Source organism: Heloderma suspectum, chromosome 4 (assembly GCF_057233095.1).
Source record: "Heloderma suspectum isolate Gila_16-S chromosome 4, 16-S_ref, whole genome shotgun sequence".
Classification (NCBI taxonomy): domain Eukaryota; kingdom Metazoa; phylum Chordata; class Lepidosauria; order Squamata; family Helodermatidae; genus Heloderma; species Heloderma suspectum.
In genome coordinates, this window is record NC_139461.1 from 247,297,905 (window position 1) to 247,314,767 (window position 16,863).

Sequence of the window (16,863 nt, forward strand, 5' to 3'; positions counted from 1 at the left end):
TTTAAAATAGGTTATTATCCTCATTGCAAATAAAGCCATGGAAATGGTCACAAAGCATGGGGAGAGGCCCTGGAGGGTGACAATGTCATGTAAAGGACCCTCAACCTCCTGTGAATAACCAATCTCAATCACAGGATAAAAGCCCTCTGTGGAAAAGCCAGCCAGGAAAAGATCCAGCAGAAGTTCCCTGCTGGAAGAAATGGTGGTATACTTTTCACTGATTGCCTTCCCCTACAGTCTCCTGCACTGCCTCTCAGGCTGCAGTGGAGGGTCCCACAGTGCTCCAGAGCAGATCTTCAGGGGCCACAGGGGTCTCCAGGAGGAAGGCGGAATTGGCAAAAATTGCCTCCCCTTTCCTCCAGCATTAGTGGGTCTCCATCAGTAGTAAGTCTGGATCTAAGTCAATGTTTAGGACTTTGACAAGTTGTAGTTATAGGAATAGTTCTGAAGTAACCCCAACGTGTACAGAGGACATGAATCTCTGATCATGAGTCAACAGTAATGTGATTGGATAAGTGATAATGAACACTGCTTAAAATGTTAATGAACTCTTGAATACAGAGCTGGGCAGTCATACCTCAGTTGCAGTTAATTATCTAAGAGAGCAACATATCCAGCTTTCAGTATTACTTGCCTGGGCTGCAATCCTTTGTACAATTTACTGGGAGTAAGCCTCATTGAACTCAATGGCCCTTCTTAAGTAACATGCATAGGATTATTTGGCACGACTGCAATCCTCTGCATAGTAACCTAGTGTCAAGAGCGCCCTAGTGGCCTCTTTCAGTAGACTCCAATAGCCAACTCAAGACACAGAGGAAAGGATTCTTTTCAAGGCTTTAATCCTTTTACAGTTAATGACTCTTTCAGATGCTAATCACCAGCGACTAAGCAAGGAACAGCAGAGTAGCCTATGCTCTGAGTAGGTAGTTGATCCCCGTTTGAAGCAGAGTCACTTGAAGACCCTGAACTTATGGGCTAGGGAGAGATCCTCCCTCTTTCCCTTGGGTCCACAGGAGGAGGCCATTGCTTGCACGCCAAACGGGCGCTATGCCTCCTTTCCGCGCCCTCCATTGCTCGTCGCTCCCTGCGTTTGTGTCGAGCATCTAGCAAGCCCCGTTCCTGCACTTTCTCACTGCTAGGATCACTATATATCTCAGGAATGCCGGCAGGAGGAATCTCTGCCAGCTGCTGTGCCTGTGAGGGATGAGCTGGCTCCTCTCCCACAGATTGCTGATCCTCCTCAGAATCAGAACTGCTCTGGGGTTCTATCGGCTCAGTTTCCACCCTGACACCTAGGAATAAGCCCCACTGAACATTGTGGAACTTACATCTGGATACGCATACTTAGGACTGCACTGCACAAATGTAGAATGAGCTACTTTTATGTTTTTCAGAATATAGGGCACATCCAATGGCACTAAATAGATGGAATGATGAAGGACTGAAGCAGGGATGGGGAACCTATTTCAGCCTGATGGCCATTTTGGAAAAGCTCAGTGGAGGCTGGTGGCTCCAATGTCAGTCGGGTGGTGAATCTGCCCCAGATTTCTATCAGAACTTTAAAGGAGCTATCTAAGGTGAGAAGCTCCTTTAGAGTTCTGACTGAAACCTGGAGCAGATTCACTGCCGCACTGACATTGGAGCCACCAGCCTCCACTGGAGAAGCTCTTGGGAGCCACATTCCAGTGGTGGGTGGGGCCTAAGGCAAAAGGGGAGGGGCCAAAATACAAACAAATACCAGCATATTGTAGCTTAAAGCTCTTGCTGTCAGTAATTACGACTCCAGGGCATTTCAACCTTTTAGCATGGTGAACAAATTGCACAAGAGCCAGGAAATCAGCAAACAACTGGTGGCCGAGGGAAATGGAGTGGGGCCAGGACAAGGGGGTAAACCCCAGAGGTCCAGATTGCCTCCCCCCCACTGGAGGAGCAGATTTGGCCCCCAGGCCTGAAGTTATGCACCCCTGCTGTAGGGGGAAAAGTAAATAAATGTTCATTGTACACATTGGGCTGGATCCAGATAGAGGGCTTCTTCAAATGGAAAGAAGAAGCCTGCTATTGAGATTGCTCACTCACGGAAGTTTGCGGGCCCTTTAGACAACATTGTGAACCTCCAGGGCACATCCAGAGGTATTTCCTGGTTATTCCATCTCAAAAAATGATCCCAGAAATAATAATGATTTCCATCCCAGAAATAATGAGCTATCTATTTAAGTCAGGATGTTGCGCTATTAAAACAGTCACTAGATGGTGCAGTTTCATTGAATTCTATGAAACCTTGAAAATTACCAGCTTCCCCTCTCAGCAATGACGTTGTTGCTGCTGTAAACATGGAAAGGCTCCGCAGCGGGGGGACTGTGGGATTTTTTTCTTTCATGTAAAGGCAGCTTTAGTTATACTTAGAGTCCCATTGAAATCTTACTTCCCAGTGGAATCTACTTGAAGGTATTACTAAATTTGGATCCAACGCACTTAAAACAAGATTAATAGCATATGCTCCACTTCCCCATACACGCACAAGCATAATTTCTGAGATATAAGTGGATCATTTCTCAGTAAAGAAAACAAAACAAAACTTCCCTTCCAAAAAGGCGGAAAAATGTTTTACTGCAAACATTATGTATATATTTAGAAATCAATGCAAATGACACCATTATCAGTACATGTTAACTTTTAAGACAGTGAAAACAGAATTAACCATCCACTGCTGTAATCAGAGGACTAGGAAATAGTGACACAAGATGGCAGCAGTGCATGGAGGGATAGATGGAAGTGATATCTTCAGACCATAGTAACAGAGTGAGTAGGGATGGAACAAGATTAACCATGGAATAATACAAAAGTAGCCATGGCTGTTCATACTGTAGCTTTTTATAACAAGTAAGTTAAGATACAAGTAAACTTCCCCAGATTTCCCACATGTAAATTGGTCATCTGTATTCATCCCTAGAAGAAAAGCTGAAGCTTCATCATGTCTTCAAGATTCTCCTGAGATTAAGATCGTCCTTTTGCAAAAATGGGATCTTACTTATCCAGCTCTTGTTTAACAGCACTAAGTAGTGGATATTTTCCATCTTTGCAGAAAAAACCTGAAAAATCATCTTGGTCAAGTGTCCAGATCATAACGCCTCCCAAATGATTATTCTTCATATATTGAACCTAATGGAGAGAAAAGTGGATTCAATAAAATCAACAGCACAACAACCACCCACACATAGAAGTGGTCCTGATGCACAAAAGGGCCACCAATTTCCCAAACAGGGACACATTTGTGTGTGTGAGCAGCTGGAAGACCAACAATACACAAGCACAATCTTGACAAATACACCCTTCTACTTCAACATGGTACCAGCCACCTCTAAATGTAATTTATTAACGAGTGGATTTTCATATAGTGGCACAGTATGCATGCGTTCACGTTCATAGTACACAACATTAGCAGCACATTCATATGTACTACACTATGAATGCAGCCAGTTCCACATAACACGCATATGTAGTAGCAAAAACAATTCTGCTGAGATTTTTTAAAAAATGTCTTGTATTCTCTGATGCTGTCCTGCTAAAAGGACAGAATTATGGCGAGGCTTGTACATAGGGATGCTGGAAAAACTCGGGACAGGCTAAAATGGGCTCAGATTTCTAAGAATCTGACCTGCGAAATCTGCTGCGGACCAACCTCCTCAGGCTGTGTGGAGTCTGTGGACTTTTGGATCTTTTTTTTTTACTTCCCCCAAATTTACGCATATTTATTCGTAGGAAAATATGCAAGTTTCTGCTGATACTGGTAAATATACGTGGGGAAAACTTGAATGGAAGGGGGACAATATGCTAAATATTATGTACTAAGGTATATTATGTAAATTGTTGTGAACCCTCTTACAGAATTACTTGCGTATTTTTCTGCCTAATGACCCCCCGCCTCGAATCCGTCTATGAACAGACGATGGATCAAAAAGAGCTTGACAGTCCATGAAACATAGACAGAGCAGATTTTACACAATCAGGACATCCCTACTTGTACATGTCTTCCAGTGCAATCCTGTGCACAGCTACTGGAAAGTAAGTTCCATGGAGTTCAATGGGACTTACTCCCAGATAGGTGTATACGATGACAGCCTTAGTCACTTAGCAATCCAAGATAAAACCTCATTGCTTGTCTAACAGCCACTTAATAGCTTTGCAGAGTGATCCACTTTGCATTTCAAGTACCATGGCCCAATAAAATAGAAAACTGGATTGAATGCAGGCTAATAAGCAAATATTTTAAAAGACCTGGACTGCCAGCCATAGTTTTGATTCTGTTATTGCCACTTAATTGCTAGTTTTGTTTTTTTTTTTGTACAGAAATGATTTGTGTATGGAGCTGGGGTCTTCCAATTCTTATCCTGCTATACATCTTCGAAAGGGGAAAAATAGCCCTCTAAATGACATTGCTCTAATGCTCAGAGTGGTGACACGTCCTTCACTCTATGTCTTATTTTAAGAATAAAAGGGCTGATTGTCACATTGTTACACAACTTTTGTAAGCTCCTTACCAGCATCTGTAGACCAAATTATTTAATGAACAAAGGGAACAGAACCTTTGTCAATACTTGCCTTGGTCTGAACACTTGTCTTGTCTTCATATCCCACCCACTGGTTTCCTTTATGGGAATAGGGGACTGCTTGCTCCTCAATCCTTTCCCTCTTGGCACCATGATTAAAACCACAGATCTGGCAGGAATAAATTGGAAGCCATAAATATGAATGCTAGAACTTTGATATGACTGTCTGGATAATATTGCAAGAAAGAAAACTGTTGCAAGTCACCTCTGTTTTGCCCTGACATCTCCATTTTGCCTGCCTGTGACTCACACACTAGCAAGAGCTGTGGGTTGCTGATGGAGGCACAGTGGGTTGATGGTTCCTGGATCCAGAAAGTTGGTGTCCTACCTGTCCTTGATGGGGTCGCACTCCCCATGATGGAGCAGATACACAGCTGGGGGTGCTGCTTGATCCAAAATTGTCACTAGAGGCTCGAGTGGCCCCAGTAACTTGGAGCACCTTTTACCAACTTCAGTTGCTTCAACAGCTGCAGCCCTTCCTGGACAGCCTGACCATAGTGATCCATGCTCTCGCAACCTCCAGGTTGGATTACTGTAATTTGTTATACATGGAGCTGCCCTTGAAAATGATCAGGATGGGGTGGCTACGTGGATAAAAAGGCTCCCCGCTGCAGAAATTCAGCCCCATCATGTGAGGGCCTGGGAGGGCCATGCAACCTTATGGGTGGGCAAAACACATGGCCCACAGCCCAGCTGTTTTCATGTTACCTTTCCATATGAGTAATGCATGAAGAGCATTAGAGAGTTATATGAATATGTATCACATGTAATTTGTATTCCATATCTATATTCCATATGTGTGTGTGTATTGAGATATCCAAATACCTATGTAGTTATGGACCATTTTCTAAGACAGAGCATGACAGAACTTCAGGCTGAAGTGTCCCATCTTAATTTTTGGAATAAGTCCATCATCTCCTTGACTGAGATTTATGAAACAGAGGGGGATTGTCATTTCTGCAGCGTAAATAGGAACACAAATAAAATCCTTCCTACCTCATAATAGGCCAACACCCCTGATTCTTTTGTGAAAGCACCAGGTGTTCCAGGACCAGAGGCTGGGGCCCCAACCCCAGTCAGAACTGAAGAAAGAGTGAAAGTCCGCCCATGGGTGGGAATTCCCATGATGATTTTCTCAGGTGGGGCACCTTTCCTTTTTAAATATTTCACAGCTGCATCCTGGAGAAAAAAAGGTAGATTAGTCACTGTGTACATCATGTGGGACACTGTACATGTCTTAGTTCTATTGTGCTTCACTATTATCTATAGCAGGTTGAGACTTTTCTAACCTGGTGCCCTCCAGATATTTTGGGCTTCAACTCCCAGCATTCCTCATCATTGGCGATGCCAATTGAAGTGTCTTTAAAAATGTGGGATTTGCCAATTTTTGTTTTACTATTTCTGGTTCCACCTCACTGGGACAGCACAATTGTGACATATAAGAATGGGACATTTCGACTCACAAGGCTTAAAATAGCTCTTGCTGCAATAAGGTATGTAATGCAAATGTAAAGTCCATATTGGCCAGACTGCACATTCATATTACAAATGCCTCTCCTCCCCTTTCTGTTACTGAAGAGCAACAAACCAGATGTTCACATAAATAGCAAAGCTTCGGTTGTCTCTGAATGTTCTCCAGTCTAACTTCGTGATACTGCCACAAACACCAACTGCCTATTTCATGGATGTCAAAAGCAGCCTTCCTCAAGCTTGTGCTCTCCAGATGTGTTGGACCTCATACCCCATCATCCATAGCCAGCATATGGCCAGTAGCCATGATGGCTAGGGATAATTGGTGTTGTAGTCTAACAACATCTGGAAGGCACCAGCTTGGGGAAGGCTGGCCAAAAGAACAGTTTTTGAATGGGCCCTGGGCATGGAGCTTGTGCGTGTGTGTACGCATGTGCGAAATCTGTTCTGTGGTACTTGTTAATTCAGTGGACAAGAGGGCATCACAGTTGGGGCTCCAGTCACAGATATCTGGATCAGAGGCATGACCAGGCTAGCTTGACTGTACTCATGGAAAAGCATAGGCACTTTAACAGATCTGGAAAAGAAACGTCCCCAGAAATATTTGACATGCTCTTTGGATTGGCAACTTACAACATTATAAAAGGATGCAGATCCACTGTCAACTGTGCTCTTGTGAAGGGGGCTCACATGGCCTGTATATCTGTGACTATCTCCCCAGTACCCATGAAAATCAAAGGTCATGAAATTAAGGAAATCTGCAAACCTGTAGGAGGAGAAAAAATACAAAATCAAGGCACTGTGTAATGGTATATTCAAGGTCTGTAAGGTTAAAACACAGTGTCCTTTAGCTGTCTGCACCAGACCTTCCTATGGGAAATCTGGCACACTACACGTAACCTTCTTGGAGCAGACCTGGGGGTGGGAGACTGCACATTTCTTGGTCTGAATAACCAGAGAACAATTCTGCTTTGAGGACCTAAAAAAAGATTGCTCAAATAAGCCCTAAATCCTCATAGCATTTGTTTGCTGCCTGTACCATTTAAACCAGAGCCAATATGAAATGTACTTTCCTGCTGCGCACTTTCCCAGAGAGTATGCTATTCATTCTGACTACCTGCCTAGTGTACATTTGTCTTTGTATGTAATCAATATGGCTGAAAGTACTTACATCGCGATTTTCTGGATATCATAGCCTTTATTGATGGCCTCCCTTCCCGCTGGTACTGCAACACTCAGTATAGGTTTTTGTGTCCTTGGATTCTTCTGATCCTCTCTCTTAAATGCTATAGACAGATCCTAAAAAAAATTAGGAAGTATTATTGTGATTTAAGAACTTGCTGAGTGATTTCGTTTTCAGGTTCACTGGCTGTGCAGAATAGCAGGAATAATTTGTATCTTGGTGTGTGTTGGCAGCTTTCAGTTCCTTCCTTATAGCCTGATTGTTCCAGTATAATCCCAACCAGATCCTACAGACCCTGATACCCCTAGGGCTGGCCCAAGAAACTTTACTGCCTGAGGTGGCACCCCTGCCCCACAAGTCAAAGTGCATGGGACACAAGGCATAGAACTCCTGGACAGGGATAGCTTGGCCACAGTGGTACAGGCATTAGTATCCTCAAAACCAGATTGCTGCAATGTGCTCTATGTGGGGCTGCCCTTAAGGCTGCTCCAGAAGCTGGAGCTATTGAAGAACGCAGCAGCTTGGTTGTTGTTGGGAGCTGCCCCTTTTCAGCATGCAACTCCTTTGCTGAGGTAACTGCACTGGCTGCCCATTCACTACCAGACCAGGTTTAAGGTTTTGGTACTAGTGTACAGAGCCCTAAACAACTTGGGTCAGGATACCTGAGAAAACGCTTTCACCCTTACCAACCTGCCCAGTCACTGAGGTTATCAGAGGGCTTGCTCCTGGTGGTTCCACATCGACCTATGGCCCAACTGGAGTCCATCCAGGAAAGAGCCTTCAGTGTGGCGGCCCCCTTTCTTTGGAACTCATTGCCCCTGGAGGTAAGGCAGGTGCCAACACTCTATTGCTTCTGGTGCTGCCTGAAAACAGCTCTGTTTCATGAAGCATGCCTTAAATTACCAGCCATGGTTTTTATTGGCATTCTGTTTTTAATAACTTTAATCTGGTGTTTTAATCTTGTATCTTTTTTTACAATTGTACCTCTTATATTCACTGCTCCAGAATCTGTGTTAGGTGGGGAGCAGTATGCAAATGTTTTAAACAAACAAACAAATAATAAATAAGGCAAGCCAAATTATTTTGGCATCTGAGGCAGAAAATCCCACAAGCACCTTCCTAGTTCCTTGGCTGTAAAAATGCAACAACAATAATATATTCAAAAACTAATCATTTACTTCCCTTTCATGATACCCAAAATCAGGTGCAGAACAGCTGCCTCACTCTGCCTAATGGTAGGGCTGGGTCTGCCCTCTAAGGAAGGAGGGAAATTCTTCCTGGAGCTTGAAGCCCACGGATGAGACACCAGAATAGAAGCCCTCAGATATCCTTTGTAAATTTGTCCAATTGTCTCTTGAATCCATTTCTTGGTTAATTTTGCTGACATAAAGGTGATTGAATGTACCTGAATCAGGTTAGACAAACGTCTTTTAGAATTCAGTTCTGTGGAGTGCCAAGCAAGGTCAAAGCCATCGAAACCATGGGTCTGAAGAAACTGCACCACTGACGTCACAAATTTCATGCGGGTGGCAGGAGATGCAGTTATATTTCTAAACCTAATGCAGGTGGGAAACACAAGTTAGTCAGGTTTTTGATTATTTTTTAAATTATTCATACAAATCTAAGGCAGTCATTTTTTTCCATTCTAAGGGATTCATTCTTTAATCATTGGAGTGGTGGTGGTGAGTTCCTACAGACTAAAAAGTATTAAAAGTATCACTCCCTCTAATAGCAAACTCAGTAGCTCTGTACTGACAGAAATGGAGCGAAGACAGGACCACCAAGAAACAAGAGGAAGGTATCAGCATGCTTTGGGGAACCCCATGGTTTTCCGGAGTACAAAACAACATTAAAGAAACCCGAAGTATGCAAACCCTCACTAGCCCAATGAGAACTGAGCATGCTCAGTAATCCCCAGGAACTACAGAATGCTGAGTGTCAGAAAAACAGAAACAAAAAACAGGGAGGGGAAGAGCAGTGGAGGCGGGTGGCTTCAGATAGTTCCTTTAGAGTTCTGACTGAAACCTGGAGCAGATTCACCACCCCACTGATATCGGAGCCCCCCACCCCCCCTGGGAAGAGTGAATAGGCTTGCTGGATTCTCTGAGAGCTGGCTGGCTGCACCTCTCACCTGGAGCACTCCTGTTAGGGTAGGGGGGCAGGCAACTTGTGGCCCTCCAGACATCGTTGCACTGCCACTCCCGTTAGCCCACATAGCCAATAGCGAAGGGTCATGGGAGCTGAAGTCCAGTAACACCTGGAGGGCCACAAGTTGCCCACCCCTGTGCTAGGGGGTGTGGATACGCTGTAACATTGTGTCGCAAGCCCCTTTTGTGGGAGTGAATTAGAATCCAACACCTAAAGACAGAACAGTTCCAACGATTTATGCTTCAAACAATGGGATTATGCAGTGATCTACTGGCAATGTGAAGAAGAAACTGGGTTGTGCCACTCCAAGGATGATTGAGAGGCAGGAGGAAATGTGGAAACAATCAAAGACCAGACTGACCATGATCAAGTGTGGTCAGAGAGCGAGTTTGCAGTGTGACTGCCACCGCCATCACCACCACGTGTACATCTTTAAATGCTGCAGCACCCAGAGAGTTCCGAATAGCGATAGGTTGTTCAGTTGGCAGTTTCAGTCAGACAGAGCGATGAAGCGAAGTATATAGTGAAATGTTGATCTTCCTACACATAAACCCTTGGCTTAGGAAGCTCCTGAAAAGTAATGCTTGAATGATAACGCAACATGGCATCAGGGGTGAATGCAGAACAGGCTGTATTCCCAATCCCATGTTGACTTGTCTGTTGACCAACAGAACTTCCAGCTTGTCTGGATTGTACTTTAATCTGTTAGCTCACATTGAGACCATCACTGCGTTCAGGACTTCCACAGTCTCCTTGGCATCAGTTGAACAGGAGAGATAAAGCTGCGTATCATCACCATGATTCAAAAATGCCTGAAGTGGAGGGAAGATCCAGTAGATGTTGAGCAGGCACTAACCATTTGCTTGTGCCTCTAACCTATGCTTAAGAGACCCTATGCACATAGAGGCCTTCCCAAGTGATGGAGACCTTCTAGATCTCTCACTGTCGTGTCTACTTGACCCCTGAATGCTTCTCAATAGCAGGTGAAGCATTAGCATGCTAGGAGCCATTTTGTGGCATTTATTATTAATTTACATTATTTACCTGTGCATTAGCACAGGTAGTGCAAGAAACACCCATTTTGTTCCTGTCAGCCATAAGCCAGAGCCAAGAGCAATGTGTATACCAGGGGTGTTGAACCGCAGGCTTGCAGGCCAAATCTGGTTCTCCTGGGATTCCAATCCAGCCTTTCAGGGTTCCCCAGATGATCACACTCCCTTCCCCTGGCACCTTCCCGCTAACTACCAATCATTTGGTGGTTTCCCAGCTTTTGTGCAGTCCCCCGCCCCCGGGACATAGGAGCATAGGAAGCTGCCTTATACTGAGTCAGGAGATTAGTCAATCTAGCCCAGTACTGGTGACACTGACTGGCAACAGCTCCCCAGGGTTTCAGGCAGGATTTTTTCTAGCCCTACCTGGGGATGCTGGGGATTGAACCTGGGACCTTCTGCATGCCAAGCATGTGCTCTGCCACTGAACCACGGCCTTTCCCAAAGGTTGAAATGCCTCTCCTAAGGTTTAGTTACTGGCAGTAAGAGCTTTAAGAAAAAATATACCAGTATTGGGGATATTTGGGTATTTTGCCTTTGCAACCGCCCCAGAGTATGGCCACCAAGAGCCAAATTCGACGTCCCTGGTGTGTACCTTCACCCGGCTAAGGACCTGGGATGGGAATGCACGTCAAGAGAAGAAGTTCCAATTATCTTGTCAAGAGGTTATTGGCAGTTATCATAGAATCATAGAATCATAGAATCATAGAATCATAGAATAGTAGGGCTGGAAGGGGCCTACAAGGCCATCGAGTCCAACCCCCTGCTCAATGCAGGAATCCAGGTCAGAGCATCCCTGACAAATGGCTGTCCAGCCTCGTCTTGAAGGCCTCCAGCGTGGGAGAGCCCACCACCTCCCTAGGCAATTGGTTCCATTGTCATATTGCTCTAACAGTCAGGACGTTTTTCCTGATGTTCAGCCGGAATCTGGCTTCCTGTAACTTGAGCCCATGATTCCGTGTCCTGCACTCTGGGATGATCAAGAAGAGATCCTGGCCTTCTTCTCTGTGACAACCTTTCAAGTACTTGAAGAGTGCTATCATATCTCCCCTCAGTCTTCTCTTCTCAAGGCTAAACATGCCCAGTTCTTTCAGTCTCTCTTCATAGGGCTTTGTTTCCAGTCCCCTGATCATCTTTGTTGCCCTCCTCTGAACCCTCTCCAGTTTGTCTGCATCCTTCTTAAAGTGTGGTGCCCAGAACTGGACACAGTACTCCACATGAGGCCTAACCAGTGCTGAGTAGAGGGGAACTAGTACTTCCCAGGATTTGGAAGTGATACTTCTATGAATGCAGCCCAAAATAGCATTGGCCTTTTTTGCAGCCACATCACATTGTTGGCTCATATTCAGCTTGTATCCTATCCATGTAGGATGGTCCAAAACTTCCTATATACAGGCGAACTACTACTGTTGGCAGAGAAAATTAATTAGTGTTTCAGATTAACCCTTCCCATCCTGAGCTGTGGCTGTGGTTCCAATGAAAATGGCTCCCCTGAAGCTGTAACCTGCCTCAGGAGGGAAGCCAATGGTTTTGTCGCATCTGATTTTTACTGGCAAAAGTAGAGTAGAATGAAATGGGTATTCCTGGACTTACATTTCAGGGCTCATTCTGGATCCACCAAGAGAGATAAGGGTCTTCAAGCTGGGATTTCTAATGAAGAAAGTCAACATAAAAAGATGGGCATAATTTTATTCAGAAGGTCTTTCAGCAGGACTGAAGCAACCAGTGGTACATTTGGAGCAGGCAGGGCTTTGGAGCAGAAGTCCAGGATCCCAGTCCGCAGAATGAGAAGGGCCCTCAGACTCAGCAGGGCTTGCTCACCACATTCTGAAGCAAGTGAAGCTGATGAACTACTGATGTTGATGAACTACTACTCCCATCATCCCTCACCATTGGCCAGGCTGGCTGGGGCTGAGGGGAACTGGAGTTCAACAACATCTGGAGGGACAAGGTCCTCCAGCCCTGATCTAAAGAGCACCCCCCTTTAAAATACCATTAGGTCCAGAGTCTTACACTTTCCCAACTCTTCCATTGGAAACAAACTTTGATTATTTCTGAGCATAAAACATCATCTACATGATGTGAAGTTTGAGCCCCACACACCCGTCAAATAGTGATGATCAGCGTTACTGATTCGATTATACCATGGAAAACTGCACTGGCTTGCACTGGCAGAACCAATCATAGCATCTGGTGCCTAGGAAAAGATGCTGAGTCTGGAGGTTCCACTGAACGTGACGTTAAACACATATTTTGATGTCACATGTGTCTGATTTTTAAACAGCTGCTGCTGGGGAGGGCAATCATGACTGGGGTCTCTTTCCCCACTGACATGCCCTTGACTAAAATGGTCGCCCAAGCTGCTGTTCGCGTTGGGAGGGAAATTCCCATTGGTACCAGTGGGAGCATCCCTCGATGCAAACAGCAGCTTCAGGGGAGTGATGTTTCCCCCACAGCAGATGAGAAAGGGTTAAACACCCCTGTCCTGCCTACCATGATGCTGATCAGGTTCCCCATGGCAGCCATCTGCTGTTAAAAATATACAGGAGCGGTCAAGCCACATGTTTAACATTGTTTCTGGCAAGATGGGTGAGCTAGGGGTGGGCGAACAAGTGATTCTTGCAATCACCCTGATTCTCCAAACACCAGTTTGAAGCTCATCTCATCTCATTTCCCATGTTTGTTTGCCCTCTTTTTTCATTTGGTTTGAATGGGAAAAGTGTGCATTTTGAATTGGAAATGCACATTTTTAAAAGCACACTGAAAATGCACACTCCTCCCTCTAGAGTAAAGTGTGAAAATGCACTTTAAAAAAAAAAAAAGCACATTCTTTCAAGCTCAGAAGCAAGTTCGGGAATTTGCAAGCTTTTTCAGAGAACATGCTCCCCTGCTCATGTTAGTGTTCAGGGTTGCAAATGGAACATATTCACATGATTTGCAAACATAAATGAAATTCTTGTACATCCATAAGCCCTGCCCAACATGGGCTGCAGCAGGTATGCAAGCCCCCTCCTATATCAGTGTTATTATTAATTTTTAAATTAATTAATTATTATTATTATTATTAACATTTCTCTACCACCCCATAGCTGACGCTGTCTGGGCAGTTTACAAAAATTAAAACCATTAAAATACAGTATTCTAAGTTTAAAAACCTTTAAACTTAGTTTAAAAAACCTTTATACATACAGAGACAACATATGTTAGAGGCTGTGGTGGATTTTGGCTCTCCTATGTGTTTCAAAGCTTGCATGTGCCTCGCTACTATACCCACCTGGCTTTAAGTTCATTGATAGTCACATACGTTGTGTCATCATTCCATTCAAAGCGCACAAGCTCATTGTCTTTTATGTTGGCAAAGGCATAAATGATGTGGGTGCAGAGATGTGGATCGATATCGTCGGGGATAAAGCTTGCTGAAGTTTCCCGGTACTGGGACCAGCTGGTGAAGTAACAAACCAGCTTAAAGGTAGAAGCTGTTATGATAATTAAGAGAGAGAGAGATGAAAAAAGGGTGTTAATCAAAGAATTGTTAGGAGTTGCAACAACCATGAGAGAAGCATGTGCACAAGCAAGCCTATGCACATGCAATTTGCAGAGTGTTTGCACAATCTATAAGATAACTTTCCCCACCCTGATGCCCCCCAGATATGTTGGACTACATGCTGTATGCTGGCTGGGATGATGGGAGTTGTACTCCAACACATCTGGAGGGTACCTGGCTGGGAAAGGCTGCTATAGACTGTTCATAGGTCAGGGGCTGGTTTGTACTGATGTGATCCTCTTCCTGCCTGCATATAGTTGATGCCCCACATCCACTGAGTAATTTTGGGCAAATTAGAAATGAATTATGAGCATGACACCATACTTTCCATAAATCATATGCCTTTGATTCTGAATTTTATATTGGGGAAGGAGAGTAGTAGAGGGCACTTTTGGAAATCCGACTCCTAGGGTGCTTGTTAATGGCTAAAGCCCCATCATGGAGAGCTTTCTTCTCTTTCTCTCTCTCTCTCTGCAGCATGACTGAAAGAAGATGTGCGCATATCGGAACCCTACGAGAATGGGAAACAAGGAAGTTCTAAACCCAGCATGACTTTTGGAAACCAAGAAACAAGGAAACAGTGACATACCGCATTGAAGAAATAGCAGTCCAGCTACACCTACTGCAAAAAAATCGAGAGAACATTACGTTATGACACAGCTAGTTCTGCCACACACATCAAATCATCATCATCTCCCTCTTACATCCCTCACTGTTCAAAGTGTTGTCTTCTGATTAATAAAGCAATACAAATTAACGAAGGGGAAATTGTTATACTAGGCAAAAAGGCTCTTCAGACCTCCTTAGCTAGCCAGCCACTGGGATATAGGATTTCTTGGCAGGACTCATAAAAGGTTAATAAACATAAATATTCAAAATATTATTCACCTGCTCTCCCCAAATTTTGTTCATACTAAGCTGCATCCCCAGGGCTCTGGTCACGAGTTGACACGCCAACCCAGACGTTGGGAAGGCTACTTGGGAAAAGCCCACAACAGTCCCTGATCTTAACCTTAAGTTGCAGCAAGCAGACTTACCAACCCATATGGACACTTGACCCATCCTGGCTCTGAGTGCTCCACTGTACAATGCGAACACAGCTTCCTTTTCAGTGTTGTGCTTTTCCAGTGATACTGTTGTTCCCAACCTCATTTATAGAAAGTTAGCAGGCTAGAAGTGAAAGAACATAGTTCGTGTCTGCCTTCCTTTATCTCTATTCCTGGAATGGTTGTGCAATTCTCTTGCAGGACAGTGTTGCAATCACTATTGTGGGTGTAGGGCTTATTTATTTATTTATTTATTTATCCCGTCCTGCTGTTTGAAGCTGGCTGATGCCAAAATGGAAAAACACAGCAAAACAAGGTTCATATGCCTTCCTGTCTCTTCCATACTCTCCCTTTGATTATGAGCCCAATTTTGACTCAGATATAATAACAACAACAATACTAATAATGCTTCCTAAGGTGCCTTTCTAAAAAAAAGGCTTAAGGCTTTCTAAAAAAAAAGGCTTTACACAAAAATTAAAATATACAAAATTTAAAATAGCTAAAAACAATTGTCCACTAAAATCCTCCACCCACCCCCAAACAACTGAACATCAGTGACAACTCTAACCAATTAACCAATGCATTAAAGAGCCCTTATATGCCAACAAATGCCTGGGAATAGAGGAAATTCTTAATTTGGCACTGAAAAGATGAGAATGTTGGTGCCAGGCAGGCCTCACTGGGGAGAGTGTTCCACAGTTGGGGAACCACCACTGAAAAGACCCTCTCCCTTTAGAACCCGCTTAAGTCCAAATATTTAAGCCCTGTTCAAACATTAGAGCTCATCTTGAGCCAATGAGTGAGGGGGGAATGGGGCCATGACAGCTAGTTCTGCTCCTATAATGTGTGCCCTGCTAGGCCTGCCCCTGATATCCATGTGTTGATGTGGACATCTGCAAAGGGTGAGCTTTCACATGTACAGCTGTATATTCAAAGGCTTCCACGCAAGTATCCAGGGTTTCTGATTGTGTGCAAGTCTTCACATGTACAGTTGTGACACTTTGTAGGTGTCTGTGCTTGGCAGAGCCTTCTCGGGCTGGATCTACACTTACCGCCTTTTGTCGCTTCCAATGAGGCTTCACCGCCCACCTTTCACACTACACAGTACCACCCGCCTCGAATTGGAACCAGAATTTCCCACTTCCGTGCTCCCACTTTCAATACCCTAATATCCCGATATTTCCCCTTAATGTGCTCTGATTTTCCGCCTTCATTACCGTATCCGGTCATAGTCCCCTCCCCCGCCTGTCCATATACGGTGGTGTTTGTATTTTCCTCCTGTCCAATCACAGCTCTCGATGGCCCCATGTCTTCTTCCAGCTACTGATCACATAGCTTCCTCAGCAGCCCCCATTTCCTCAGCAACAAGCAAAGAGCTGGATGTGTGCGCGCTTGTCTGATCTTGAATGTGAAGCTTCACAACTTCGAATCTTCAAAGATCATGCCTGAATTAGAAAAAAAGTCATCGTGGAGAAGCCCCGATTCTGCGAGGATAACGCCTTAATTTTTTAAAAAAACCAAACAGGAGTGGGGGATAGGAGGGGGTAAAACTTAGTCTCATTTGAAGGGGTAGAACAACCCCCTGCTCAATGCAGGAAGCCTGATTCCCAGGCGGTCGCCCATCCAACTACTGACCGGGGCCAACCCCGCTTAGCATCCGAGATCAGACAAGCGTGAGCAGGAAAACAGCAGGAAAACAGCAGAGCGCTTAAATGTGAACCGGGCTAGCGCATTCGATGAAGCATTGCAACAGGGAAAATGGGTGAGTGTGAATAATCACGTTTTAATGCGAGAGCGTTTAACCCGACGGGACACC

At 44.5% G+C, this 16,863-nt stretch overlaps 1 protein-coding gene across 2 annotated transcripts; it reads right to left on the reverse strand.

Annotated features, from left to right (window-relative positions):
- Positions 1-829: 829 nt before the first annotated feature.
- On the reverse strand, positions 830-15,227 carry LOC146348462 (chitinase-3-like protein 1). 2 transcript variants are annotated; one of them, XR_014790643.1, is made up of 11 exons: positions 15,039-15,227; positions 14,591-14,623; positions 13,732-13,933; positions 12,051-12,107; positions 8,666-8,816; positions 7,249-7,376; positions 6,711-6,843; positions 5,604-5,786; positions 4,600-4,716; positions 1,633-3,159; positions 830-1,535 (listed from the first exon to the last, which is right to left on the reverse strand). XR_014790643.1 is itself a non-coding variant. In XM_084853165.1 (10 exons), exons 1-10 carry the CDS (start codon positions 15,061-15,063, stop codon positions 3,025-3,027), a joined length of 1,164 nt encoding a protein of 387 aa, XP_084709291.1. In that variant the 5' UTR covers positions 15,064-15,127; the 3' UTR covers positions 1,625-3,024. The 2 variants fall into 2 exon arrangements, 1 of the variants encoding a protein (XP_084709291.1); XM_084853165.1 differs by lacking the exon at positions 830-1,535 and having other exon boundaries at positions 1,625-3,159; positions 15,039-15,127.
- Between the last annotated feature and the right edge of the window lie 1,636 nt (positions 15,228-16,863).